Raw genomic sequence first — 27,072 nt, forward strand, 5'->3', positions numbered from 1 at the left:
ACGCCTACTATTAAAAAAAGGATGCTCTATGCAATTATAAATAGGTTCCAGGGGTCCACGGGCAGCAGTGGTGTGGTCAGTGGACGAGTATTTGAAGGAGGGACCGCAGACAGGCGTAGTAGGCCTAACATAACAAAATTAGGCTGTAGACACTGTAAAATTGGTTCCAGGGGTACACGGGCAGCAGTGTTGTGGTCAGCGGAGGAAAATTGGAATTAGGGACTGCAGACAGACTTTGTAGGCTTTCCCCTGTGGACCATGCATCCAACACATTAACCCAGTGCGCAGTAATGGACACGTAACTTTTTGTGGACATGCCTACTGGTCCATGCGTCTCTTGTCAGGTGCACCTTTCTACTGTGTGATTGCCTGAGTGCTATGACAATGCAGACTTTTTCATGCCGGTGGAGGGCTGGGATGGCTTTTCTCGCAAAAGAAATGTCGACTGGGTAGCTTGACCGGTGCACAGCGTAGTTCATCTGGGCTTTCTAAATATAAAACAAAGAAAAAAAGGAGGCTACATGCACTTTCAGCTGGGTTCCAGGGGTACACGGCCAGCATTGGTCTGGTCAGTGGAGAACTATTGGAAGGAAGGACCGCAGACACGCTTCGAAGGCCTAACATAATAACAGATGGCTGTAGGCAATTTTAAATTGGTTCCAGGGGAACACAGGCAGCAGTGGTGTGGTCAGTGGAGGCCTAGTGGAAGGAGTGACCGCAGACAGGCATCGAAGGCCTAAAATAATAACACATGGCTGTAGGCAATTTTAAATTGGTTCCAGGGGTACACGGGCAGCAGTGGTGTGGTCAGTGGAGGCATATTGTAAGGAGTGACCGCAGACAGGCATCGAAGGCCTAAAATAATAACACATGGCTGTAGGCAATTTTAAATTGGTTCCAGGGGAACACGGGCAGCAGTGGCCTGGTCAGTGTAGTAGTAGTAGAAAGAACGGACCGCAGACAGGCATCGAAGGCCTAAAATAAAAAAATTGGGCTGGCTGTAGGCAATTTTAAATTGGTTCCAGGGGTACACGGGCAGCAGTGGTGTGGTCAGTGGAGGCATATTGTAAGGAGTGACCGCAGACAGGCATCGAAGGCCTAAAATAATAACACATGGCTGTAGGCAATTTTAAATTGGTTCCAAGGGTACACGGGCAGCAGTGGTGTGGTCAGTGGAGGCCTAGTGGAAGGAGTGACCGCAGACAGGCATCGAAGGCCTAAAATAATAACACATGGCTGTAGGCAATTTTAAATTGGTTCCAGGGGTACACGGGCAGCAGTGGTGTGGTCAGTGGAGGCATATTGTAAGGAGTGACCGCAGACAGGCATCGAAGGCCTAAAATAATAACACATGGCTGTAGGCAATTTTAAATTGGTTCCAGGGGAACACGGGCAGCAGTGGCCTGGTCAGTGTAGTAGTAGTAGAAAGAACGGACCGCAGACAGGCATCGAAGGCCTAAAATAAAAAAATTGGGCTGGCTGTAGGCAATTTTAAATTGGTTCCAGGGGTACACGGGCTGCAGTGGTGTGGTCAGTGGAGGCATATTGTAAGGAGTGACCGCAGACAGGCATCGAAGGCCTAAAATAATAACACATGGCTGTAGGCAATTTTAAATTGGTTCCAGGGGTACACGGGCAGCAGTGGTGTGGTCAGTGGAGGCCTAGTGGAAGGAGTGACCGCAGACAGGCATCGAAGGCCTAAAATAATAACACATGGCTGTAGGCAATTTTAAATTGGTTCCAGGGGAACACGGGCAGCAGTGGCCTGGTCAGTGTAGTAGTAGTAGAAAGAACGGACCGCAGACAGGCATCGAAGGCCTAAAATAAAAAAATTGGGCTGGCTGTAGGCAATTTTAAATTGGTTCCAGGGGTACACGGGCAGCAGTGGTGTGGTCAGTGGAGGCATATTGTAAGGAGTGACTGCAGACAGGCATCGAAGGCCTAAAATAATAACACATGGCTGTAGGCAATTTTAAATTGGTTCCAGGGGTACACGGGCAGCAGTGGTGTGGTCAGTGGAGGCCTAGTGGAAGGAGTGACCGCAGACAGGCATCGAAGGCCTAAAATAATAACACATGGCTGTAGGCAATTTTAAATTGGTTCCAGGGGAACACGGGCAGCAGTGGCCTGGTCAGTGTAGTAGTAGTAGAAAGAACGGACTGCAGACAGGCATCGAAGGCCTAAAATAAAAAAATTGGGCTGGCTGTAGGCAATTTTAAATTGGTTCCAGGGGTACACGGGCAGCAGTGGTGTGGTCAGTGGAGGCATATTGTAAGGAGTGACCGCAGAAAGGCATCGAAGGCCTAAAATAATAACACATGGCTGTAGGCAATTTTAAATTGGTTCCAGGGGTACACGGGCAGCAGTGGTGTGGTCAGTGGAGGCATATTGTAAGGAGTGACCGCAGACAGGCATCGAAGGCCTAAAATAATAACACATGGCTGTAGGCAATTTTAAATTGGTTCCTGGGGTACACGGGCAGCAGTGGTGTGGTCAGTGGAGGCCTAGTGGAAGGAGTGACCGCAGACAGGCATCGAAGGCCTAAAATAATAACACATGGCTGTAGGCAATTTTAAATTGGTTACAGGGGTACACGGGCAGCAGTGGTGTGGTCAGTGGAGGCATAGTGGAAGGAGTGACCGCAGACAGGCTTCGAAGGCCTAACATAACAAAAATGTCAATACAATGGTATTGTCAGTGGCAGGCATTGAAGGATGTCAGCGCATAGACTCAACATTGGTGGAGCTGTGAGATAATTTTGCAAGTGGTAGAGCACTGTTTGAGCTGGGGGGGGGAGCTGTCTTGTGGCTGGCGGTACAGGCCCAGGGCCCCTCATATTACAACGGTGTGTCTGACGTTGGGTGCGCACCACCACCGCCAGAGACACTTTATTGTACTAGGAGCGACCCAGTGGCAGTGCCGTCGACCAAAAGCGGGCACACCCACCTCTTCAGACAAACAGCACTCTCATGGGTGCTGGCGCCAAGTGTCGATACCATGGCCCCGTGTGGGGAGTTTGGCCATTTAGTGAGGTGTAAACATGTCGTATGCTGGACAATCAGGTGCAGAAAATTACGAGATTGGAAAAGTCATTCAGAATAGTCCACAGGCAAGACCTTTTCATAGGAAAGCTAGGTGTGAGCCGGGCAAGGTGGGGCAAAAGATTTCAAAATCCAGTTGTGGTTCATTTTAATGAAGGTTAGATCATCTACATTTTGGGTAGCCAGACGAGTCCTTTTTTCTGTTAGTATTGAACCTGCAGCACTGAATACTCTTTCTGATAGGACACTAGCTGCCGGGCAAGCAAGCTCCTGCAATGCATATTCTGCCAATTCTGGCCAGGTGTCTAATTTGGAAGCCCAGTAATCAAATGGGAATGACGGTTGAGGGATAACGTCGATAAGGGATGAAAAATAGTTTGTAACCATACTGGACAAATGTTGTCTCCTGTCACTTTGAATTGATGCTGCAGTACCTGTCCTGTCTGCGGTCATAGCAAAATCACTCCACAACCTGGTCAGAAAACCCCTCTGGCCAACGCCACTTCTGATTTCTGCCCCTCTAACACCTCTGGTCTGCTGGCCCCTGCAGCTCGTGTGAGAACGATCACGGGCGCTGTGTGCAGGGAATGCCAGAAGCAAACGGTCAACAAGAGTTGATTGTTTGGTTGCTAATATTAGTTCCAAGTTCTCATGTGGCATTATATTTTGCAATTTGCCTTTATAGCGAGGATCAAGGAGGCAGGCCAACCAGTAATCGTCATCGTTCATCATTTTAGTTATGCGTGTGTCCCTTTTGAGGATACGTAAGGCATAATCCGCCATGTGGGCCAAAGTTCCAGTTCTCAAACCTGCGGTTGTGCTTGGTTGAGGGGCAGTTTCAGGCAAATCCACGTCACTTGTGTCCCTCCAAAAACTAGAACCCGGCCTTGCCGCGCCACCAATTTCCAGTGGCCCCGGAAAAGCTTCCTCATTAAAAATATAATCATCCCCATCATCCTCCTCATCCTCCTCCTCCTCTTCGCCCGCTACCTCGTCCTGTACACTGCCCTGGCCAGACAATGGCTGACTGTCATCAAGGCTTTCCTCTTCCTCAGCTGCAGACGCCTGATCCTTTATGTGCGTCAAACTTTGCATCAGCAGACGCATTAGGGGGATGCTCATGCTTATTATGGCGTTGTCTGCACTAACCAGCCGTGTGCATTCCTCAAAACACTGAAGGACTTGACACATGTCTTGAATCTTCGACCACTGCACACCTGACAACTCCATGTCTGCCATCCTACTGCCTGCCCGTGTATGTGTATCCTCCCACAAAAACATAACAGCCCGCCTCTGTTCGCACAGTCTCTGAAGCATGTGCAGTGTTGAGTTCCATCTTGTTGCAACGTCTATGATTAGGCGATGCTGGGGAAGGTTCAAAGAACGCTGATAGGTCTGCATACGGCTGGAGTGTACGGGCGAACGGCGGATATGTGAGCAAAGTCCACGCACTTTGAGGAGCAGGTCGGATAACCCCGGATAACTTTTCAGGAAGCACTGCACCACCAGGTTTAAGGTGTGAGCCAGGCAAGGAATGTGTTTCAGTTGGGAAAGGGAGATGGCAGCCATGAAATTCCTTCCGTTATCACTCACTACCTTGCCTGCCTCAAGATCTACAGTGCCCAGCCACGACTGCGTTTCTTTCTGCAAGAACTCGGACAGAACTTCCGCGATGTGTCTGTTGTCGCCCAAACACTTCATAGCCAATACAGCCTGCTGACGTTTGCCAGTAGCTGCCCCATAATGGGAGACCTGGTGTGCAACAGTGGCAGCTGCGGATGGAGTGGTTGTGCGACTGCGGTCTGTGGACGAGCTCTCGCTTCTGCAGGAGGACGAAGAGGAGGAGGAGGGGGTGCGAACGGCTACAGCCAACTGTTTCCTAGACCGTGGGCTAGGCAGAACTGTCCCAAACTTGCTGTCCCCTGTGGACCCTGCATCCACAACATTCACCCAGTGTGCCGTGATGGACACGTAACGTCCCTGGCCATGCCTACTGGTCCATGCATCTGTTGTCAGGTGCACCTTTGTGCTCACAGATTGCCTGAGTGCATGGACGATGCACTCTTTAACATGCTGGTGGAGGGCTGGGATGGCTTTTCTGGAAAAAAAGTGTCGACTGGGTAGCTCGTAGCGTGGTACAGCGTAGTCCATCAGGGCTTTGAAAGCTTCGCTTTCAACTAACCGGTAGGGCATCATCTCTAACGAGATTAGTCTAGCTATGTGGGCGTTCAAACCCTGTGTACGCAGATGCGAGGCTAAGTACTTCCTTTTTCTAACCATAGTCTCATGTAGGGTGAGCTGGACTGGAGAGCTGGAGATCGTGGAACTAGCGGGGGTGCCGGTGGACATGGCAGACTGAGAGACGGTGGGAGATGGTATTGTTGCCGCCGGTGCCCTAGATGCAGTGTTTCCTACTACGAAACTGGTGATTCCCTGACCCTGACTGCTTTGGCCTGGCAAAGAAACCTGCACAGATACTGCAGGTGGTGCGGAAAATGGTGGCCCTACACTGCCGGAAGGGATGTTGCGTTGCTGACTAGCTTCATTGGCCGAGGGTGCTACAACCTTAAGGGACGTTTGGTAGTTAGTCCATGCATTGTGGTTAAATGTCTATGCATGCAACTTGTATTGAGACTTTTCAGATTCTGTCCTCTGCTTAAGGTAGTTGAACATTTTTGACAGATGACTTTGCGCTGATCAATTGGATGTTGTTTAAAAAAATGCCAGACTGCACTCTTTCTAGCATCGGATACCTTTTCAGGCATTGCAGACTGAGCTTTAACCGGATGGCCACGCTGTCCTCCAACAGGTTTTGGCTTTGCCACGCGTTTTGGGCAAGATACGGGCCCGGCAGATGGAACCTGTTGCGATGTTGATGCCTGCTGCGGCCCCTCCTCCTCCGCTTCAGAACTGCTGCCGCCTGCACCCTGTTCCCCCAATGGCTGCCAATCGGGGTCAAGAACTGGGTCATCTATTACCTCTTCTTGTAGCTCGTGTGCAACTTCGTCTGTGTCACCGTGTCGGTCGGTGGTATAGCGTTCGTGATGGGGCAACATAGTCTCATCAGGGTCTGATTCTTGATCATTACCCTGCGAGGGCAATGTTGTGGTCTGAGTCAAAGGACCAGCATAGTAGTCTGGCTGTGGCTGTGCATCAGTGCACTCCATGTCAGATTCAACTTGTAATGGGCATGGACTGTTAACTGCTTCACTTTCTAAGCCAGGGATGGTATGTGTAAAGAGCTCCATGGAGTAACCCGTTGTGTCGCCTGCTGCATTCTTCTCTGTTGTTGTTTTTGCTGAAGAGGACAAGGAAGCGACTTGTCCCTGACCGTGAACATCCACTAACGACGCGCTGCTTTGACATTTACCAGTTTCACGAGAGGAGGCAAAAGAGCTAGAGGCTGAGTCAGCAAGATAAGCCAAAACTTGCTCTTGCTGCTCCGGCTTTAAAAGCGGTTTTCCTACTCCCAGAAAAGGGAGCGTTCGAGGCCTTGTATAGCCAGACGACGAACCTGGCTCCACAGCTCCAGACTTAGGTGCAATATTTTTTTTCCCACGACCAGCTGATGCTCCACCACTACCACTACCCTCATTACCAGCTGACAATGAACGCCCCCGGCCACGACCTCTTCCACCAGACTTCCTCATTGTTTTAAAAACGTAACCAAACTAACGGTATTTGTTGCTGTCACACAACTTACACGGTGAGCTATAACTTCAGTATGATTTAGCTACCCCTTTACAGGTGAGTGAGACCACAACGAAAATCAGGCACAATGTTACACACTCTGTTGTTGGTGGCAACAAATGAGAGAGATGCCACACACGCAGGACTGTCACTGAAGCACAAATGTAAATATTAATCTCCCACTGATTTGATTTTTTTTTTTTTTTCAGGGAGACTTTTTGAAAAAAAAATAATAGAATAAAATGATTTTTTCAGGAAGAATTTAGAAACCAAATAAAATAAAATGATTTTTTCAGGGAGAATTTAGAAAACACATAAAACAAAAAATAGGCTTTCTATGGCCCACTGAGTGAGAGATGACGCACACAGGAGTCAGGAGTGGCACACAAGCCCAGAGGCCAATATTTTTCTCCCACTGATTGATTTAGTGATTTTTTCAGGTAGATTTTGGAACCCAAATCAAGCAAAAAAATAAATAGGCTTTCTATGGCCCACAATTGGAGAGAGAGAGAGAGAGAGAGATGGCACACCCAGGAGTCAAGACTGGCACACAAGCAGAAAGGGCAATATTAATCTCCCACTGATTTGATTTTTTTTTTTTTTCAGGGAGACTTTAGAAAAAAAAAATAATAAAAAAAAATGATTTTTTCAGGAAGAATTTAGAAACCAAATAAAATAAAATTATTTTTTCAAGGAGAATTTAGAAAACAAATAAAACAAAAAATAGGCATTCTATGGCCCACTGAGTGAGAGATGACGCACACAGGAGTCAGGAGTGGCACACAAGCCCAGAGGCCAATATTTTTCTCCCACTGATTGATTTAGTGATTTTTTCAGGTAGATTTTGGAACCCAAATCAAGCAAAAGAATAAATAGGCTTTCTATGGCCCACAATTGTAGAGAGAGAGAGAGAGAGAGAGAGATGGCACACCCAGGAGTCAAGACTGGCACACAAGCAGAAAGGGCAATATTAACCCCTTCCCGACCCATGACGCCACGTAGGCGTCATGAAAGTCGGTGCCATTCCGACCCATGACGCCTATGCGGCGTCATGGAAAGATCGCGTCCCTGCAGATCGGGTGAAAGGGTTAACTCCCATTTCACCCGATCTGCAGGGACAGGGGGAGTGGTAGTTTAGCCCAGGGGGGGTGGCTTCACCCCCTCGTGGCTACGATCGCTCTGATTGGCTGTTGAAAGTGAAACTGCCAATCAGAGCGATTTGTAATATTTCACCCATTATAACGGGTGAAATATTACAATCCAGCCATGGCCGATGCTGAAATATCATCGGCCATGGCTGGAAATACTAGTGTGCCCCCACCCCACCCCTCCGATCGCCCCCCCACCCCCCCGATCTGGCCGGTACACTGCTCCGGCTCCCCTCCGCCCTGTGCTCCGCTCCCCCCCGTGCTCGTGTCCGCTCCCCCCGTGCTCCAATCACCCCCCCGTGCTCCAATCACCCCCCCTGCACTCCGATCCACCCCCCCCGTGCTCCGTTCCACCCCCCCGTGCTCCATTCCAGCCCCCCCGTGCTCCGTTCCACGCCCCCCGCGCTCCGTTCCACCCCTCCCGCGCTCCGATTCCCCCCCCCCGTGCTCCGATCCCCCCCCCGTGGTCCCACCCCACCCTATCATACTTACCGATCCAGCCGTGGTCCCGTCCGTCTTCTCCCGGGCGCCGCCATCTTCCAAAATGGCGGGCGCATACGCAGTGCGCCCGCCGAATCTGCCGGCCGGCAGATTCGTTCCAAAGTGCATTTTGATCACTGAGATATAATCTATCTCAGTGATCAAAATAAAAAAAATAATAAATGACCCCCCCCTTTGTCACCCCCATAGGTAGGGACAATAAAAAAATAAAGAAATTTTTTTTTTCCACTAATGTTAGAATAGGGTTAGGGTTAGGGGTGGGGTTAGGGTTAGGGGTAGGGTTAGGGTTAAGGTTAGGGCTAGGGGTAGGGGTAGGGGTAGGGTTAGGGTTAGGGGTAGGGGTAGGGTTAGGGGTAGGGCTAGGGGTAGGGTTAGGGGTAGGGTTAGGGGTAGGGGTAGGGTTAGGGCTAGGGTTAGGGCTAGGGTTAGGGTTAGGAATGTGCACACGTATTCTGGTCCTCTGCGGATTTTTCCGCTGCGGATTTGATAAATCCGCAGTGCTAAACCGCTGCGGATTTATGGCGGATTTACCGCGTTTTTTTCTGCGCATTTCACTGCGGTTTTACAATTGCGATTTTCTATTGGAGCAGTTGTAAAACCGCTGCGGAATCCGCACAAAGAAGTGACATGCTGCGGAATGTAAACCGCTGCGTTTCCGTGCAGTTTTTCCGCAGCATGTGCACAGCGATTTTTGTTTCCCATAGGTTTACATTGAACTGTACACTCATGGGAAACTGCTGCGGATCCGCAGCGTTTTCCGCAGCGTGTGCACATACCTTTAGAATTAGGCCATGTGCACACGGTGCGGATTTGGCTGCGGATTCGCAGCAGTGTTCCATCAGGTTTACAGTACCATGTAAACATATGAAAAACCAAATCCGCTGTGCCCATGGTGCGGAAAATACCGCGCGGAAACGCTGCGTTGTATTTTCCACAGCATGTCAATTCTTTGTGCGGATTCCGCAGCGTTTTACACCTGTTCCTCAATAGGAATCCGCAGGTGAAATCTGCACAAAAAACACTGGAAATCCGCGGAAAATCCGCAGGTAAAACACAGTGCCTTTTACCCGCAGATTTTTCAAAAATGGTGCGGAAATATCTCACACGAATCCGCAACCTGGGCACATAGCCTTAGGGTTAGGGTTGGAATTAGGGTTGTGGTTAGGGTTAGGGGTGTGTTGGGGTTAGTGTTGTGGTTAGGGGTGTGTTGGGGTTAGGGTTGTGATTAGGATTATGGCTACAGTTGGGATTAGGGTTAGGGGTGTGTTGGGGTTAGTGTTGGAGTTAGAATTGAGGGGTTTCCACTGTTTAGGCACATCAGGGGTCTCCAAACGCAACATGGCGCCACCATTGATTCCAGCCAATCTCGTATTCAAAAAGTCAAATGGTGCTCCCTCACTTCCGAGCCCTGACGTGTGCCCAAACAGTGGTTTACCCCCACATATGGGGTACCAGCATACTCAGGACAAACTGCGCAACAATTACTGGGGTCCAATTTCTCCTGTTACCCTTGTGAATCTAAAAAAATGCTTGCTAAAACATAATTTTTGAGGAAAGAAAAATGATTTTTTATTTTCACGGCTCTGCGTTGTAAACGTCTGTGAAGCACTTGGGGGTTCAAAGTGCTCACCACATATCTAGATAAGTTCCTTGGGGGGTCTAGTTTCTAAAATGGGGTCACTTGTGGGGGGTTTCTACTGTTTAGGCACACCAGGGGCTCTGCAAACGCAACGTGACACCCGCAGACCATTCCATCAAAGTCTGCATTTCAAAAGTCACTACTTCCCTTCTGAGCCCCGACGTGTGCCCAAACAGTGGTTTACCCCCACATATGGGGTATCAGCGTACTCAGGAGAAACTGGACAACAACTTTTGGGGTCCAATTTCTCCTGTAACCCTTGGGAAAATAAAAAATTCTGGGCTAAATAATTATTTTTGAGGAAAGAAAACGTATTTATTATTTTCACGGCTCTGCATTATAAACTTCTATGAAGCACTTGGGGGTTCAAAGTGCTCACCACACATCTACATAAGTTCCTTTCAGGGTCTAGTTTCCAAAATGGGGTCACTTGTGGGGGGTTTCTACTGTTTAGGCACATCAGGGGCTCTGCAAACGCAACGTGACGCCCGCAGAGCATTCCATCAAAGTCTGCATTTCAAAACGTCACTACTTCAATTCCAAGCCCCGGCATGTGCCCAAACAGTAGTTTACCCCCACATATGGGGTATCACCGTACTCAGGAGAAACTGGACAACAAATATTGGGGTCAAATTTCTCCTGTTACCCTTGGGAAAATTAAAAAATTCTGGGCTAAATAATTATTTTTGAGGAAAGAAAACGTATTTATTATTTTCACGGCTCTGCATTATAAACTTCTATGAAGCACTTGGGGGTTCAAAGTGCTCACCACACATCTAGATAAGTTCCTTTGGGGGTCTAGTTTCCAAAATGGGGTCACTTGTGGGGGGTTTCTACTGTTAAGCCACATCAGGGGCTCTGCAAATGCAACGTGACGCCCACAGAGCATTCCATCAAAGTCTGCATTTCAAAACGTCACTACTTCACTTCCGAGCCCCGGCATGTGCCCAAACAGTGATTTATCCCCCACATATGGGGTATCAGCGTACTCAGGAGAAACTGGACAACAACTTTTGGGGTCAAATTTCTCCTGTTACCCTTGGGAAAATAAAAAATTGCAGGCTAAAAGATCATTTTTGAGAAAATAATTTTTTTTTTTATTTTCATGGCTCTGCGTTATAAACTTCTGTGAAGCACTTGGGGGTTCAAAGTCCTCACCACACATCTAGATTAGTTCCTTTGGGGGTCTAGTTTCTAAAATGGTGTCATTTCTGGGGGATCTCCAATGTTTAGGCACACAGGGGCTCTCCAAACGTGACATGGTGTCCGCTAATGATTGGAGCTAATTTTCCATTTAAAAAGCCAAATGGCGTGCCATCCCTTCCGAGCCCTGCCGTGCGCCCAAACAGTGGTTTACCCCCACATATGGGGTATCAGCGTACTCAGGACAAACTGGACAACAATATTTGGGGTCCAATTTCTCCTATTATCCTTGGCAAAATAGGAAATTCCAGGCTAAAAAATCATTTTTGAGGAAAGAAAAATTATTTTTTATTTTCATGGCTCTGCGTTATAAACTTCTGTGAAGCACCTGGGGATTTAAAGTGCTCAATATGCATCTAGATAAGTTCCTTGGGGGGTCTAGTTTCCAAAATGGGGTCACTTGTGGGGGAGCTCCAATGTTTAGGCACACAGGGGCTCTCCAAACGCGACATGGTGTCCGCTAACAATTGGAGCTAATTTTCCATTCAAAAAGTCAAATGGCGCGCCATCTCTTCCGAGCCCTGCCGAGTGCCCAAACAGTGGTTTACCCCCACATATGAGGTATCGGCGTACTCGGGAGAAATTGCCCAACAAATTTTATGATCCATTTTATCCTACTGCCCATGTGAAAATGAAAAAATTGAGGCGAAAAGAATTTTTTTGTGAAAAAAAATTACTTTTTCATTTTTACAGATCAATTTGTGAAGCACCTGAGGGTTTAAAGTGCTCACTAGGCATCTAAATTAGTTCCTTGGGGGGTCTAGTTTCCAAAATGGGGTCACTTGTGGGGGAGCGCCAATGTTTAGACACACAGGAGCTATCCAAACGCGACATGGTGTCCGCTAACGATGGAAATAATTTTTCATTCAAAAAGTCAAATGGCGCTCCTTCCCTTCCGAGCCTTACCATGTGCCCAAACAGTGGTTTACCTCCACATGTGAGGTATTGGTGTACTCAGGAGAAATTGCCCAACACATTTTAGGATCCATTTTATCCTGTTGCCCATGTGAAAATGAAAAAATTGAGGCTAAAAGAATTTTTTTGCGAAAAAAAAGTACTTTTTCATTTTTACGGATCAATTTGTGAAGCACCTGGGGGTTCAAAGTGCTCACTATGCATCTAGATAAGTTCCTTGGGGCGTCTAGTTTCCAAAATGGGGTCACTTGTGGGGGAGCTCCAATTTTTAGGCACACGGGGGCTCTCCAAACGTGACATGGTGTCCGCTAAAGAGTGGAGCCAATTTTTGATTCAAAAAGTCAAATGGCGCTCCTTCCCTTCCAAGCCCTGCCATGCGCCAAAACAGTGGTTTACCCCCACATATGAGGTATCAGCGTACTCAGGACAAATTGGACAACAACTTTCGTGGTTCAGTTTCTCCTTTTACCATTGGGAAAATAAAAAAATTGTTGCTAAAAGATAATTTTTGTGACTAAAAAGTTAAATGTTCATTTTTTCCTTCCATGTTGCTTCTGCTTCTGTGAAGCACCTGAAGGGTTAATAAACTTCTTGAATGTGGTTTTGAGTACCTTGAGGGGTGCAGTTTTTAGAATGGTGTCACTTTTGGGTATTTTCAGCCATATAGACCCCTCAAACTGACTTCAAATGTGAGGTGGTCCCTAAAAAAATGGTTTTGTAAATTTCGTTGTAAAAATGACAAATCGCTGGTCGAATTTTAACCCTTATAACTTCCTAACAAAAAAAAATTTTGTTTCCAAAATTGTGCTGATGTAAAGTAAACATGTGGGAAATGTTATTTATTAACTATTTTGTGTCACATATCTCTCTGGTTTAACAGAATAAAAATTCAAAATGTGAAAATTGCGAAATTTTCAAAATTTTCGCCAAATTTCCGTGTTTATCACAAATAAATGCAGAATTTATTGACCTAAATTTACCACTAACATGAAGCCCAATATGTCACGAAAAAACAATCTCAGAACCGCTAGGATCCGTTGAAGCGTTCCTGAGTTATTACCTCATAAAGGGACACTGGTCAGAATTGCAAAAAACGGCAAGGTCTTTAAGGTCAAAATAGGCTGGGTCTTGAAGGGGTTAATCTCCCACTGATTTGATTTTTTTTTTTTTTTTCAGGGAGACTTTAGAAAAAAAAAATAATTAAAAAAATGATTTTTTCAGGAAGAATTTAGAAACCAAATAAAATAAAATGATTTTTTCAGGGAGAATTTAGAAAACACATAAAACAAAAAATAGGCTTTCTATGGCCCACTGAGTGAGAGATGACGCACACAGGAGTCAGGAGTGGCACACAAGCCCAGAGGCCAATATTTTTCTCCCACTGATTGATTTAGTGATTTTTTCAAGTAGATTTTGGAACCCAAATCAAGCAAAAAAATAAATAGGCTTTCTATGGCCCACAATTGGAGAGAGAGAGAGAGAGAGAGATGGCACACCCAGGAGTCAAGACTGGCACACAAGCAGAAAGGGCAATATTAATCTCCCACTGATTTGATTTTTTTTTTTTTTTCAGGGAGACTTTAGAAAAAAAAAATAATAAAAAAAAATGATTTTTTCAGGAAGAATTTAGAAACCAAATAAAATAAAATTATTTTTTCAGGGAGAATTTAGAAAACAAATAAAACAAAAAATAGGCATTCTATGGCCCACTGAGTGAGAGATGACGCACACAGGAGTCAGGAGTGGCACACAAGCCCAGAGGCCAATATTTTTCTCCCACTGATTGATTTAGTGATTTTTTCAGGTAGATTTTGGAACCCAAATCAAGCAAAAGAATAAATAGGCTTTCTATGGCCCACAATTGTAGAGAGAGAGAGAGAGAGAGAGATGGCACACCCAGGAGTCAAGACTGGCACACAAGCAGAAAGGGCAATATTAATCTCCCACTGATTTGATTTTTTTTTTTTTTTCAGGGAGACTTTAGAAAAAAAAAAATAATAGAATAAAATGATTTTTTCAGGAAGAATTTAGAAACCAAATAAAATAAAATGATTTTTTTCAGGGAGAATTTAGAAAACAAATAAAACAAAAAATAGGCTTTCTATGGCCCACTGAGTGAGAGATGACGCACACAGGAGTCAGGAGTGGCACACAAGCCCAGAGGCCAATATTTATCTCCCACTGATTGATTTATTGATTTTTTCAGGTAGAATTTAGAACCCAAATCAACCAAAAAAATAAATAGGCTTTCTATGGCCCACTATTTGTGAGAGAGATGGCACGCTCAGGACTGGCACACAAGCCCAGAGGCCAATATTAATCTCCCCCTTTTTTTTTTTTTCAGGGAAAATTTATAAACCCAATAAAAAAAATAATAAATAGGCTTTCTATGGCCCACTATTTGAAAGAGAGAGATGGCACGCTTAGGACTGGCACACAAGCCCAAAGGCCAATATTAATCTCCCTTTTTTTTTCAGGGAGAATTTATAAAACAAAAAAAAAATAAATAAATAGGCTTTCTATGGCCCACTATTTGTGAGAGAGATGGCACGCTCAGGACTGGCACACAAGCCCAGAGGCCAATATTAATCTCCCACTTTTTTTTTTTTCCAGGGAAAATTTATAAACCCAATAAAAAAAATAATAAATAGGCTTTCTATGGCCCACTATCTGAGAGAGAGAGAGATGGCACGCTTAGGACTGGCACACAAGCCCAAAGGCCAATATTAATCTCCCTTTTTTTTTTCAGGGAGAATTTATAAAACCAAAAAAATATAAATAAATAGGCTTTCTATGGCCCACTATTTGTGAGAGAGATGGCACAGGACTGGCACACAAGCCCAAAGGCCAATATTAATCTCCCACTGATTGATTTATTGATTTTTTCAGGTAGAATTTAGTACCGAAATAAAGCAAAAAAAAAAAAAAATAGGCTTTCTATGGCCCACTGAGTGAGTGATGATGCACACAGGAGTCAGGAGTGGCACACAAGCCCTGAGGCCAATATTTTTCTCCCACTGATTGATGTAGTGATTTTTTCAGGTAGATTTTAGAACCCAAATCAAGCAAAAAAATAAATAGGCTTTCTATGGCCCACTGACTGAGAGATGGCACACACAGGAGTCAAGAGTGGCACACAAGCCCTGAGGCCAATATTTTTCTCCCACTGATTGATGTAGTGATTTTTTCAGGTAGATTTTATAACCCAAATCAAGCAAAAAAATAAATAGGCTTTCTATGGCCCACTGAGTGAGAGATGGCACACACAGGGATGGCACTCTAGCAGAAATGCCAATCTTAATCTCCCACAAAAAAAAAAAAAAAAACAGGGAGTGTCCAACAATTACTATCTCCCTGCAGTAATCTCAGCCAGGTATGGCAGGCAGCAATAAGGAGTGGACTGATGTACAAATTAAATAAAAAGTGTGGACAAACAAAAAAGATAGCTGTGCAGAAAGGAAGGAACAAGAGGATTTGTGCTTTGAAAAAAGCAGTTGGTTTGCACAGTGGCATACAAACAGCAATGCAGCTATCAGGGAGCCTTCTAGGGCAGCCCAATGAGCTACAGCGCTGAGGGGAAAAAAAAAAAATGTAGCTTCTACTGTCCCTGCACACCGAAGGTGGTGTTGGGCAGTGGAAATCGCTACAGCACAAGCGGTTTGGTGGCTAATGGACCCTGCCTAACGCTATTCCTGCTTCTGACAAAGCGGCAGCAACCTCTCCCTAAGCTCAGATCAGCAGCAGTAACATGGCGGTCGGCGGGAACGCCCCTTTATAGCCCCTGTGACGCCGCAGACAGCAAGCCAATCACTGCAATGCCCTTCTCTAAGATGGTGGGGACCAGGACCTATGTCATCACGCTGCCCACACTCTGCGTTTACCTTCATTGGCTGAGAAATGGCGCTTTTCGCGCCATTGAAACGCGACTTTGGCGCGAAAGTCGCGTACCGCATGGCCGACCCCGCACAGGGGTCGGATCGGGTTTCATGAAACCCGACTTTGCCAAAAGTCGGCGACTTTTGAAAATGAACGACCCGTTTCGCTCAACCCTACTCTCTAGCAATCCTATGAGCAGCTCTCACTAAAATGTTGCTTGGTCTTCCAGACCTTATCTTGACATCCACTGTTCCTGTTAACTTCCCTTTTGCTAAATACATTATGAACTAAAGAAAGGGCAACTTGAAAATGATTTGATATCTTCTTATAGCCTTTTCCTGATTTGTGGGCCACTATTTTCATTATCAGAGACCTGGGTAGCTGCTTAGAAGAACCCATAGCTGCTGTTTTTTGGCACAAGGTTAGAGGATGCTTGGTTTTTATAAAACTGTGAAATATGCATCACGTGGCCTTTGTTAAAGCAGATAGTGAAGAAGCCATAACCCTAACAGACTAATTAGGGTCCGAAACCTTGGTCAAGGTTATCTGAGCACACAAATCTCCAAGGGAGCCCAAACTTTTGCATAGGCCCATTTTCCTTTTTGTAATTTTTAAAATGCAAAAAAGTACAATATAAAGTATATATATATATATATATATATATATATATATATTTATTTTTTTTTTTTTTTTACCTAAAATACAAAAGTAATGTCATCTTTAACTTTAGACAACCTTTTAGACATCATTTCATGTTCAACTTGCTTCAAATTACTGTTCACAATATCAGTAATTTTGACAACTGTGTATGGTAGTAGCTTTAATATGATGATTGAGGATGTGGGTGGTATGGGAAAACATAAAGCCAATAGGACCAAATGATTAGATCCCAAAGGGTCTCCAGTTTCCATACTTGATGTGTTTAGTAATCTTGCTTGTATCCTGGATATGTATGGAAGTTGGAACAGGGTGGAGAAAAAAAACAACTAACATCTCAACACTGACTGCTCCGGCTGCCCCGCTGTTAGCCGACCACCATCTGGTCCTCTTCTCGTCTTCTTTGGGCACATCATATCTCTGTCTCCTTCATTTTAGGCCACGTACAGGCCTTGGAGATTACTGCGCTTCAAAAGGTCGCAATGTCATGGGCATGGAAAGATGGAAGTCTTGGAAATGTGACATGCAAAGGTGGACATAAGAGGACTGGATGGCAAACACTGGGGCAGTCGTAGAGGTATCAGGTTTTTTTTAACCAATGCTCAGTTCGCTGACCGGTCCCCTTCTTTTTGTCATCAGATCAAGACATATCTCTAACCTCTTCTGTATAGGCCAAGACTGCATCCAAGCTGGAGCTTTCTGCATGTCATAAGGTTGCGATGAAGACGTGACCTTATGAAGCACAGTGAGCTCCTGTATGGACATGGCTGGGAATTCTGGACTATAGTGAGAGGATGGAGATGCTGTATGCAAAGGCGGAAATAATAAGATGGCGGCTAGAGAGGTCATTGGTGAGGTAAGTATATTAGTTTTCTTTTTTGAATATCTGATTTTTGTAACCAGAGGTTGTATGTCAGTCGAATATTAGGTTCTGAGGTGTGCAGCTTGACACAAGGATTCAAAGACCACCAAAAAGTTGTCTTATGTCTTGGTTCACCTTCCTATGTCCTATTCTTGGAATAATGCAGTATTATGGTGAATTCCTAAGAGCCTGAGTGGTAGACCCCCTAAAATATTATTTTCTGAACCTAGAAAATTTGAGTAATTTTTAATGAAATAGTGAGCCATAGTAATATTTTGAAAAAAAAAACCTTAAAAAATACATTTTAATGTCTGCAATTTTATAAGAAAAGGATATTAGAAAAAGAAAAAAACTGAATGTTCGCATACTATGAAAGTGACTTTCCCGTATATTGCTAGCCATAACGTCCATTAGTCTGAACTGTACTTTGGCCTGACTACAACATTTTGTTGATCTTCATTTTTGCACACTTCAAAGTAATATTTTTCTTTCCACCTCGACAGAAGGTGCAATTTCATTGCTGGTGCATGACTATCACAGGGTTTACGAGCAGCAAGAAGCAGCTTGAGGTGTGATCTCTGCTAGGCTTTACTGTGCAGAATCCAGATGCTGCCTCATTTGTGATCCAATGTGTGAGTCTTTTCATGTGGAGCATGAGGAAAACACAGTGGAAAGAGTCTTGCACTTAAAACAATGTCTTCGAAGAAAAAACTTCAGATGAGAGAAAATATTCCATTAGGATGGCTGCAGTATGTCAAGGAGTTCCAAGGATAGTAATGTAGTAATGATATCATACGGCAAACGTCTGGGAGGCTGTCTAAGTACATTTGCAAAATCTGCTAACTTTCAATGTCATATTTGTATGTGGGGCGGCTCTACGTTTCATGCATCAGAGTAATGAAGTAAACGTGCCTGACTTCATTGCATGTATTTTTTTAAATAAACCTACATTAATAAACTTGCAATTCTACTCAGTAAGGTGCATAATATAAAGAGGGGCACCCGCAAAAAAAATGATTAGGGTAAGAAAAGCACTTACTTGTTAGGTCGGGATCACACCAGCTTATAACATGGCAGAGTGCTATGTAATAAATCATCACAAAGCACTCAGCCCAATGTTATACTATGGGGCAGCTCAGATCTGTGATTATTTTCTCATGTCGATCCTGCTTGAGAGAACCATAACAGCACGTTGTGACTGGCAGCGAGACTTGGCTCACTCTTGCCCATACAAGTCTATAGGTGTGTGTGAAACATTGTACTGCACTCTGATGTCTCTGATGTCATCCCAGTGCAGACCGATATACACCGAGACAGGCCAGGGAGGAGATGGAGAAATTACTTTTTCTGTCTCTTCCACACCTATGCTGCGACTCTCTCATATGATCACGCTCCCAGCAGAGCTGGGGCTGAGTGTCAATAGCATATCACATCCGATGCATTCGCATTCAATGCCATACACTACTGTGTTTCCAGTCTTACTTGTCCCCTTCATGAATTGCTTGTGCAGGAGAAATGAGAATTTTGATTGGTTCTGACTTGTGATGAACGGATCTCTTGAAATTTAAATTTGTGTGATTCTCAATACTGTAATTGCTTGCAAAATATACGCCGGTGAGAGGAGAGATCCAAATCCAATCTCAAAGTATTCAAATTTGCGAGAAACTGCAAACATCAGGAAATTTGACTTGATTTAGATCTTTTGTAGATCAATCCACTCATCATCAAGGACACCGTTCTCTCCTGGTTCTCCTCCTATCTCTCTGACCGATCCTTCACTGTATGTTTTGCTGGTTCCTCCTCTTCTCACCTTCCCCTTACTGTTGGGGTTCCTCAAGGATCAGTCCTAGGCCCCCTCCTCTTCTCGTTGTATAGTGCCCCTATTGGACAAACAATCAGTAGATTTGGTTTCCAGTACCATCTCTATGCTGACGACACCCAATTATACACCTCTTCTCCTGTTGTCACGCCGACCTTTTTAGAAAACACCAGGATTTGTCTTACAGCTGTCTCTAACATCATGTCCTCCCTCTATCTGAAACTAAACCTGTCAAAAACTGAACTCCTCGTGTTCTCTCCCTCTACTAACCTACCTTTGCCTGACATTGCCATCTCCGTGTGAGGTTCCACCATTACTCCAAAGCAACATGCCCGCTGCCTTGGGGTCATCCTTGATTCTGACCTTTCATTCACCCCCCACATCCGATCACTGGCTCGCTCTTCTTACCTGCATCTCAAAAACATTTCTAGAATTCGCCCTTTTCTTACTTTCGACTCTGCAAAAACTCTTACTGTTTCACTTATTCATTCTCGTCTGGACTATTGTAACTCTCTACTAATCGGCCTCCCTCTTACCAAACTTTCCCCGCTCCAATCTGTCCTGAATGCTGCTGCCAGGATCATATTCCTCACCAACCGTTACACCGATGCCTCTACCCTGTGCCAGTCATTACACTGGCTACCCATCCACTCCAGAATCCAGTACAAAACGACTACCCTCATCCACAAAGCACTCCATGGCTCGGCACTACCCTACATCTCCTCTCTGGTCTCAGTCTACCACCCTACCCGTGCCCTCCGCTCCGCTAATGACCTCAGGTTAGCATCCTCAATAATCAGAACCTCCCACTCCCGTCTCCAAGACTTTACACGTGCTGCGCCGATTCTTTGGAATGCACTACCTAGGCTAATACGATTAATCCCCAATCCCCACAGTTTTAAGCGTACCCTAAAAACTAATTTTTCAGACTGGCCTACCGCCTCAATGTATTAACCTAACGATCCCTGTGTGGCCTATTTAAAAAAAAAAAAAACCTATTGCCTATTTAAAAAAAAAAAATAAATAAAAACAATCAGGTTCCTCGCATCATGTTCTCATTCACTTTATGCAGTTAATAGCCCTCTGTGTCTGTACTGCTACATACTTAGGCAGTTAACTGGTTCATGCAGCTTTACATGAACACCCGAGCCTTACACTATGGCCGGTCCGAATAACTAAAGCAATTGTTACCATCCACCTCTCGTGTCTCCCCTTTTCCTCATAGTTTGTAAGCTTAGGAGCAGGGCCCTCATTCCTCCTGGTATCTGTTTTGAACTGTATTTCTGTTATGCTGTAATGTCTATTGTCTGTACAAGTCCCCTCTATAATTTGTAAAGCGCTGCGGAATATGTTGGCGCTATATAAATAAAAATTATTATTATTATTATTATCTCTAATTCTGATAGTTGAGGAGACAGGATGTCTGCTTTGGTTCACACTGTCCATGGGGGTCAGGTGAAGGGTGTAACTGGAGCTTGTGCCCAGGAACACCTACTCATTTATATAGCACCATTAATTCCACAGCGCTTTACAGGCATTATTGGCACTGTCGCCATTGGGGCTCACAATCTAGAATCCCTATCAGTATGTCTTTGGAATGTGGGAGGAAACTGGTGGGGTTTGAACCCAGGACTCCAGTGCTGCAAGGCTGCAGTGCTAACCACTGAGCCACAGTACTGCCATTCAAGAAAGGCAACTTATAGAAATCTATGCTATAACCAATTCATTTCAAGGCAGCCTACCCACTGCCTTGACACAGGTCTGTGTCGGCACCCTCCACCTGGCCACCAACGCTTGCTCTGCACACAGGAACGAGGAGAACAGATTGATATTACCATTGACTTCATCTGGGACATACCAAACCATACAGGGATTATACCACCTGATCTGTGCCCCTGATTCCATATGTGAGACAGCACTATCTTCCCCGGCTTATCCTGGGATAGTCCAGAAGGCACATGATCTACACAGCCTGATCTGTACTCCTGAGTGTATATATACGATAGCAATTGTTTACCCTCCGGCTGGAATTACAGCTGTAGTGCACGGGCAAGCGTTTATACCACATCAGTTTGGTTACACATTTGGGTCCTCCTATCTGACTCATCAGCCATACGGTATCCTTACTTTAAACAACAGATTTCCATTAGGCGATTTTGTGAGCAAGGCCACGGGCTGGCCGAAACGTTAAATTCGCCAAGCATTTATCTACTGACCCAAGCCAAATAAACTTTTGATATATGCAACTTGAAACTATACGAGTGCAGTGATTACTTTGACTTTATAGTGTGGCCAAGACGCTCCAGGCACCATTCTCCCTTCTGGTTTTCATGCCTCTACCTCTCTCACTGGTGATTGATTTCACTGGCTTTCCTGAGCTTTCTCTGCACACATTGCTATTCAGGCAAGGCAGTGCTGGCAATTACCAGATTATACAAAACCAGTGGTCGAAATGGTGCACTGAGCCTCTTGACCACACAAGGGTGCACCCAATCGTCTAATTAGCATTTTGGATTACATTTTCTTTCTGCAGAACAGAGGTAGCAATTAGAACACTAAATATGTTATTTTATTAGGGGCTATATCTCCTACAAAGTTATATCTCTAGATTATACTATATTTTGTAATGACAGACCCCCATTATCATCTAACAGCAGATTTGAAAAGAAACTATCATGTTCTCAAATGCTATTAACTTGCAATAGAAGGTTAATTTACAGGTTTTTACTGAAAGTGCAGCTACCAGGAGAAAGTGAACGTTGTGACAGGATTGCTCTTCATTGCATCTGTAAGAGAAATTTATCAATCAAAGTGAGAGGGCATGTTTACAGCTGCTGCTCATAATGTTGTGAGCTGTGACTGTAGCCACTCCAGGCTTTTCGTAAGGTGGTCAGACTGCATTGGAACACTGTTAACTTGCAGATTGAGGGTATGTGTCCATGTTCAGGATGGCCGGCGCTTTGGGTGGAGCGAGTTATCATAAAATCCCCTCCACTATGCTGTAACATCTGGACGCTGTGGGTTGTACGCTGCGGCTCTACGCAGCGTTCAATCTGCAGCTATTCCGGATGTAATACGGCCCGTGGACACATACCCTAACCCAATATCTAAAGGTTAATAACTTTTGGGAATATGACAGTTTCCCTTTAAATATTTGACCCCTTGACCTTAGATTGGTTTATTAATGCAATGGTTTATTAGTGTAAACTAATCAGTCTACTGTATATTAGTTTCTTATATGTCTTACTGTTTTCGCCTACACAGAAAATGGAGATACTGTCACCAAACCAGAAACAAACAGCAAAGCCAGAAAAGAGAGAACGGCCTTTACTAAAGAACAACTGAGGGAACTAGAAGCTGAATTTGCTCATCACAACTACCTGACCCGGCTTCGAAGATACGAGATAGCTGTGAACCTTGACCTCACTGAAAGACAGGTAAGTCTTATCTGATATCTTTTTAGATGGTGTAAAACTGTTGTCCATAGCAACGGTTTAAACACTCTCTTAAAACACTTAAATCACCTTTCAATACATTCTGATTGGTTCCAAATAAACTTACTATAGGTCAATAGGAGCTGTACAAAGCTCTGTACAGATTAGACCTCTAGCTGTGGTTATGGGCACATTTTTGTGGAATATGCTAAATACGGAACTTTAAACAATAGGTACCCTTTAAATAGGACCTGTCACCAGGGCAAAAGTGGCCAGTTTATGTTTTTATTTTATTCCTACTGCTCCCCTGAGTATTCAAGCTGTTGTTGTCATGATTACTTAATGTTTTGATGGACAGCTTTGCTGTCTAATCTGAATATGGGTGGTGGTGAGCTTGTTACAATTGTTCCCTGTTCCAGGTGATTACCCAGATACATAGCTGTGCGGTCAGTTCCAGATCTTTGCCAGACACAGCATCTGGGCAGTGGGTTGCCTTGTATTTCTGTTCTCTGTTTATTCATCTGTTGCTGCCTATCCTTGGACCTCATTCTGACCATTCATTTGCCTAGCCCCTTTGCTCTGATCCTCTATTTTCTTGGTTTTCTGACCTCCGACCGTGACCTGACTTCTTCTTTGTCTTTCCACTTTAGTTTCCTATGTGCTCCCTTGATATCTGATCAAAAATTTGTCTGTGAGTAGTGACTAGTGTCACAGTTGTTTCTTTAAATTCCACTATCTGGTTCTGGAGATAAGGACCTTTTTATTTAGTCCTACATTTTATGGCCTTTATAAAGGACGGTGGTGCTCCCAGGGTGATATTGCAGAGCAGGATAAAGTCACGCCCCTAGAGAATCCTGTGAACCACACCCCCTTATAAAAAAAACATGACATTTAGCACTAAATAAAAAGCCCATATCCCTGAAATCCGTGTTGCGTAATAAAAAAAAAAGACAAATCTGAATAAACGGGAGTAGTGGAAATAAAATAAAAGCAAAAACTGGCTTACACTGACTAACTAACAGGTTCTCTTTAAGCTAAAGGTTTCCGGCACTGAATATATCAAAACCTCATTGTCTCTGATTGGTTTCTTGCTCACATCATTATCCATTACTATGAATAGTGTAACTGATCAGCTTTTCAAGCTTAAATATCTTCATTAATATTATTTAAATCCTATTTTAGATCCTATTTAACCTGTTGCTGTACAGAACTGTAATATTATAGTACTGGTGGGAGTAAGTGCCCTCACAGCACTTAATTTATTTCAAACTTTCAGGAGCTGGCAGTGGGATAATAGTCATAGCTGAATTTCCACGCTTTTGGTCTTAGTTTACATGTTTAATCTCTTTTATGCTGTGCTCATGGAAAAGCAGATCATGGAGGGGGGGGTATCCCATTATGAGCATCATAGAAATTCCTTGTGAAATGTTTTATCCATACAATGTATGGACAGAAAGCTATTGGTCCATTGAAAGACCCTTGTACTATTTAATACTGTAGCCATTGGTAGGGCATACCTACTTATGCTTCAGTAACTATCTACTTATAAAAGACTAGATGGTGGCTCGATTCTAACGCATCGGGTATTCTAGAATATGTATGTACTGTATGTATGCATATAGCAGCCACATAGTATATAGCACAGGCCACGTAGTATATAGGAGCCATGCAGTATATAGCAGACACACAGTATAAAATGCAGCCAAATAGTATATAACACAGCCCATGTAATATATAGCACAGCCCATGCAGTATATAACAGCCCACGCAGTATATAACACAGCCCACACAGTATATAACACAGCCCAAGCAGTATATAACACAGGCCACGCAGTATATAACACAGGACACGCAGTATATAACACAGGCCATGCAGTATATAATACAGGCCACGCAGTATATAACAGTTGCCATGCAGTATATAACACAGCCCACGCAATATATAACACAGCCCACTCAGTATATAACACAGCCCACGCAGTATATAACACTGCCCACATAGTATATAGCAGCCACGCAGTATATAACATAGCCCACGTAATATATAGCACAGCCCACGCAGTATATAACACAGCCCACATAGTATATAACACAGCCCACACAGTATATAACACAGCCCATGCCGTATATAACACTGTCATGATCCCAATGGCAGAGGATCACAAAAGGACAAGCACAAAAAACAAAACAAGCTCTAGAGTGATGGAAACTGAGCTGACCGCGATCCTGAACCTCAACACACAACTAGCTGTAGCCGGGGAACGTGCCTACGATGATTCTAGACGTCTCGCGCCAGCCGAAGAACTAACTTTCCCTATTAGAAGAAACACAGACCTCTCTTGCCTCCAGAGAAACACCCCACAGAAATAGCAGCCCCCCACATGTAATGATGGTGAAATGAGAGGAAAGCACATACGTAGTTATGAAAACAGATTCAGCAAAATGAGGCCCGCTAAAGCTAGATAGCAGAGGATACAAAAGTGAACTGCGCGGTCAGCGAAAAACCCTACAAAAAACCATCCTGAAATTACTTGAACTCATGTTCCAACTCATGGAACATGAGGAGTAATATCAGCCCACTAGAGCAACCAGCAAAAAGGAATCACATATCTGCAAGCTGGACTAAGACAAAAATTAAGCAAAACGTGGAACAGGAAAATCAAAAACTTAGCTTGTCCTGAAGAATACAGAAGCGGGAAGCAGAGGTAACAAAACACACTGATTACATTGATAGCCGGCGAGGAAATGACAAGAAAGCCAGGTTAAATAGGAAACTCCGATATCCTGATAGAACAGGTGGACACCAGAGACCGCAGAGAACACAAGTCACCCAGTACCATCTGTAACCACCAGAGGGAGCCTAAAAACAGAATCCACAACAGTACCCCCCCCTTGAGGAGGGGTCACCGAACCCTCACGAGAACCACCAGGGCGACCAGGATGAGCCCTATGAAATGCACGGACCAAATCAGCAGCATGAACATCAGAGGCAACCACCCAAGAATTATCCTCCTGACCATAACCCTTCCACTTGACCAAATATTGGAGTTTCCGTCTGGAAACACGAGAATCCAAGATCTTCTCCACAACATACTCCAATTCTCCCTCCACCAGCACCGGAGCAGGAGGCTCAAGCGAAGGAACAACAGGTACCTCATACTTCCGCAACAACGACCGATGGAACACATTATGAATAGCAAACGATGCCGGGAGATCCAAACGAAACGACACAGGGTTAAGAATTTCCAAGATCCTATAGGGACCGATGAACCGAGGCTTGAATTTAGGAGAAGAGACCTTCATAGGAACAAAACGAGAAGACAACCACACCAAGTCCCCAACACGAAGTCGAGGACCCACGCGGCGATGGCGATTAGCAAACTGCTGAGCCCTCTCCTGGGACAACTTCAAATTGTCCACCACATGACTCCAAATCTGATGCAACCTATCCACCACCATGTCCACTCCAGGACAATCAGAAGGCTCCACCTGACCAGAGGAAAAACGAGGATGAAACCCCGAATTACAAGAGAAAGGAGAAACCAAGGTAGCAGAACTAGCCCGATTATTAAGTGACAAATTCGGCAAGCGGCAAAAAGGTAACCCAGTCATCTTGATCAGCAGAAACAAAACACCTTAAATAAGTTTCCAAGGTCTGATTAGTTCGTTCCGTCTGGCCATTCGTCTGAGGATGGAATGCAGACGAAAAGGACAAATCAATGCCCATCTTAGCACAGAACGTCCGCCAAAATCTAGACACAAACTGGGATCCCCTGTCAGAAACGATGTTCTCCGGAATCCCATGCAAACGAACCATGTTCTGAAAAAACAGAGGGACCAAATCAGAGGAGGAAGGCAACTTAGGCAAGGGTACCAGATGAACCATCTTACAAAAGCGGTCACACACAACCCAGATGACGGACATTTTTTGAGAGACAGGGAGATCCGAAATAAAGTCCATGGAAATGTGCGTCCAAGGCCTCTTCGGAATAGGCAAAGGTGACAACAATCCACTGGCCCGAGAACAGCAAGGCTTAGCCCGAGCGCAAACTTCACAAGACTGCACAAAAGAACGCACATCCCTCGACAAGGAAGGCCACCAAAAAGACCTGGCCACCAAGTCTCTAGTACCAAATATTCCAGGATGACCTGCCAACGCAGAAGAATGGACCTCGGAGATGACTCTACTGGTCCAATTATCCGGAACAAACAGTCTTTCAGGCGGAAAACGATCAGGTTTATCCGCCTGAAACTCCTGCAAAGCACGTCGCAAGTCTGGGGAGACAG

General features: G+C 44.7%; 1 protein-coding gene across 1 annotated transcript in view; it reads left to right on the plus strand.

The window, feature by feature from the left end:
* MEOX1 (mesenchyme homeobox 1) overlaps positions 1-27,072 on the plus strand; it is a 91,477-nt gene that overhangs the window by 59,224 nt on the left and 5,181 nt on the right. The window contains exon 2 of the mRNA XM_069751860.1: positions 22,616-22,788. Coding sequence (XP_069607961.1) covers positions 22,616-22,788 — 173 coding nt within the window. The remainder of the gene's footprint in view (positions 1-22,615; positions 22,789-27,072) is intronic.

Source organism: Ranitomeya imitator, chromosome 2, assembly GCF_032444005.1.
Source record: "Ranitomeya imitator isolate aRanImi1 chromosome 2, aRanImi1.pri, whole genome shotgun sequence".
NCBI classification, from domain to species: Eukaryota; Metazoa; Chordata; class Amphibia; order Anura; family Dendrobatidae; genus Ranitomeya; species Ranitomeya imitator.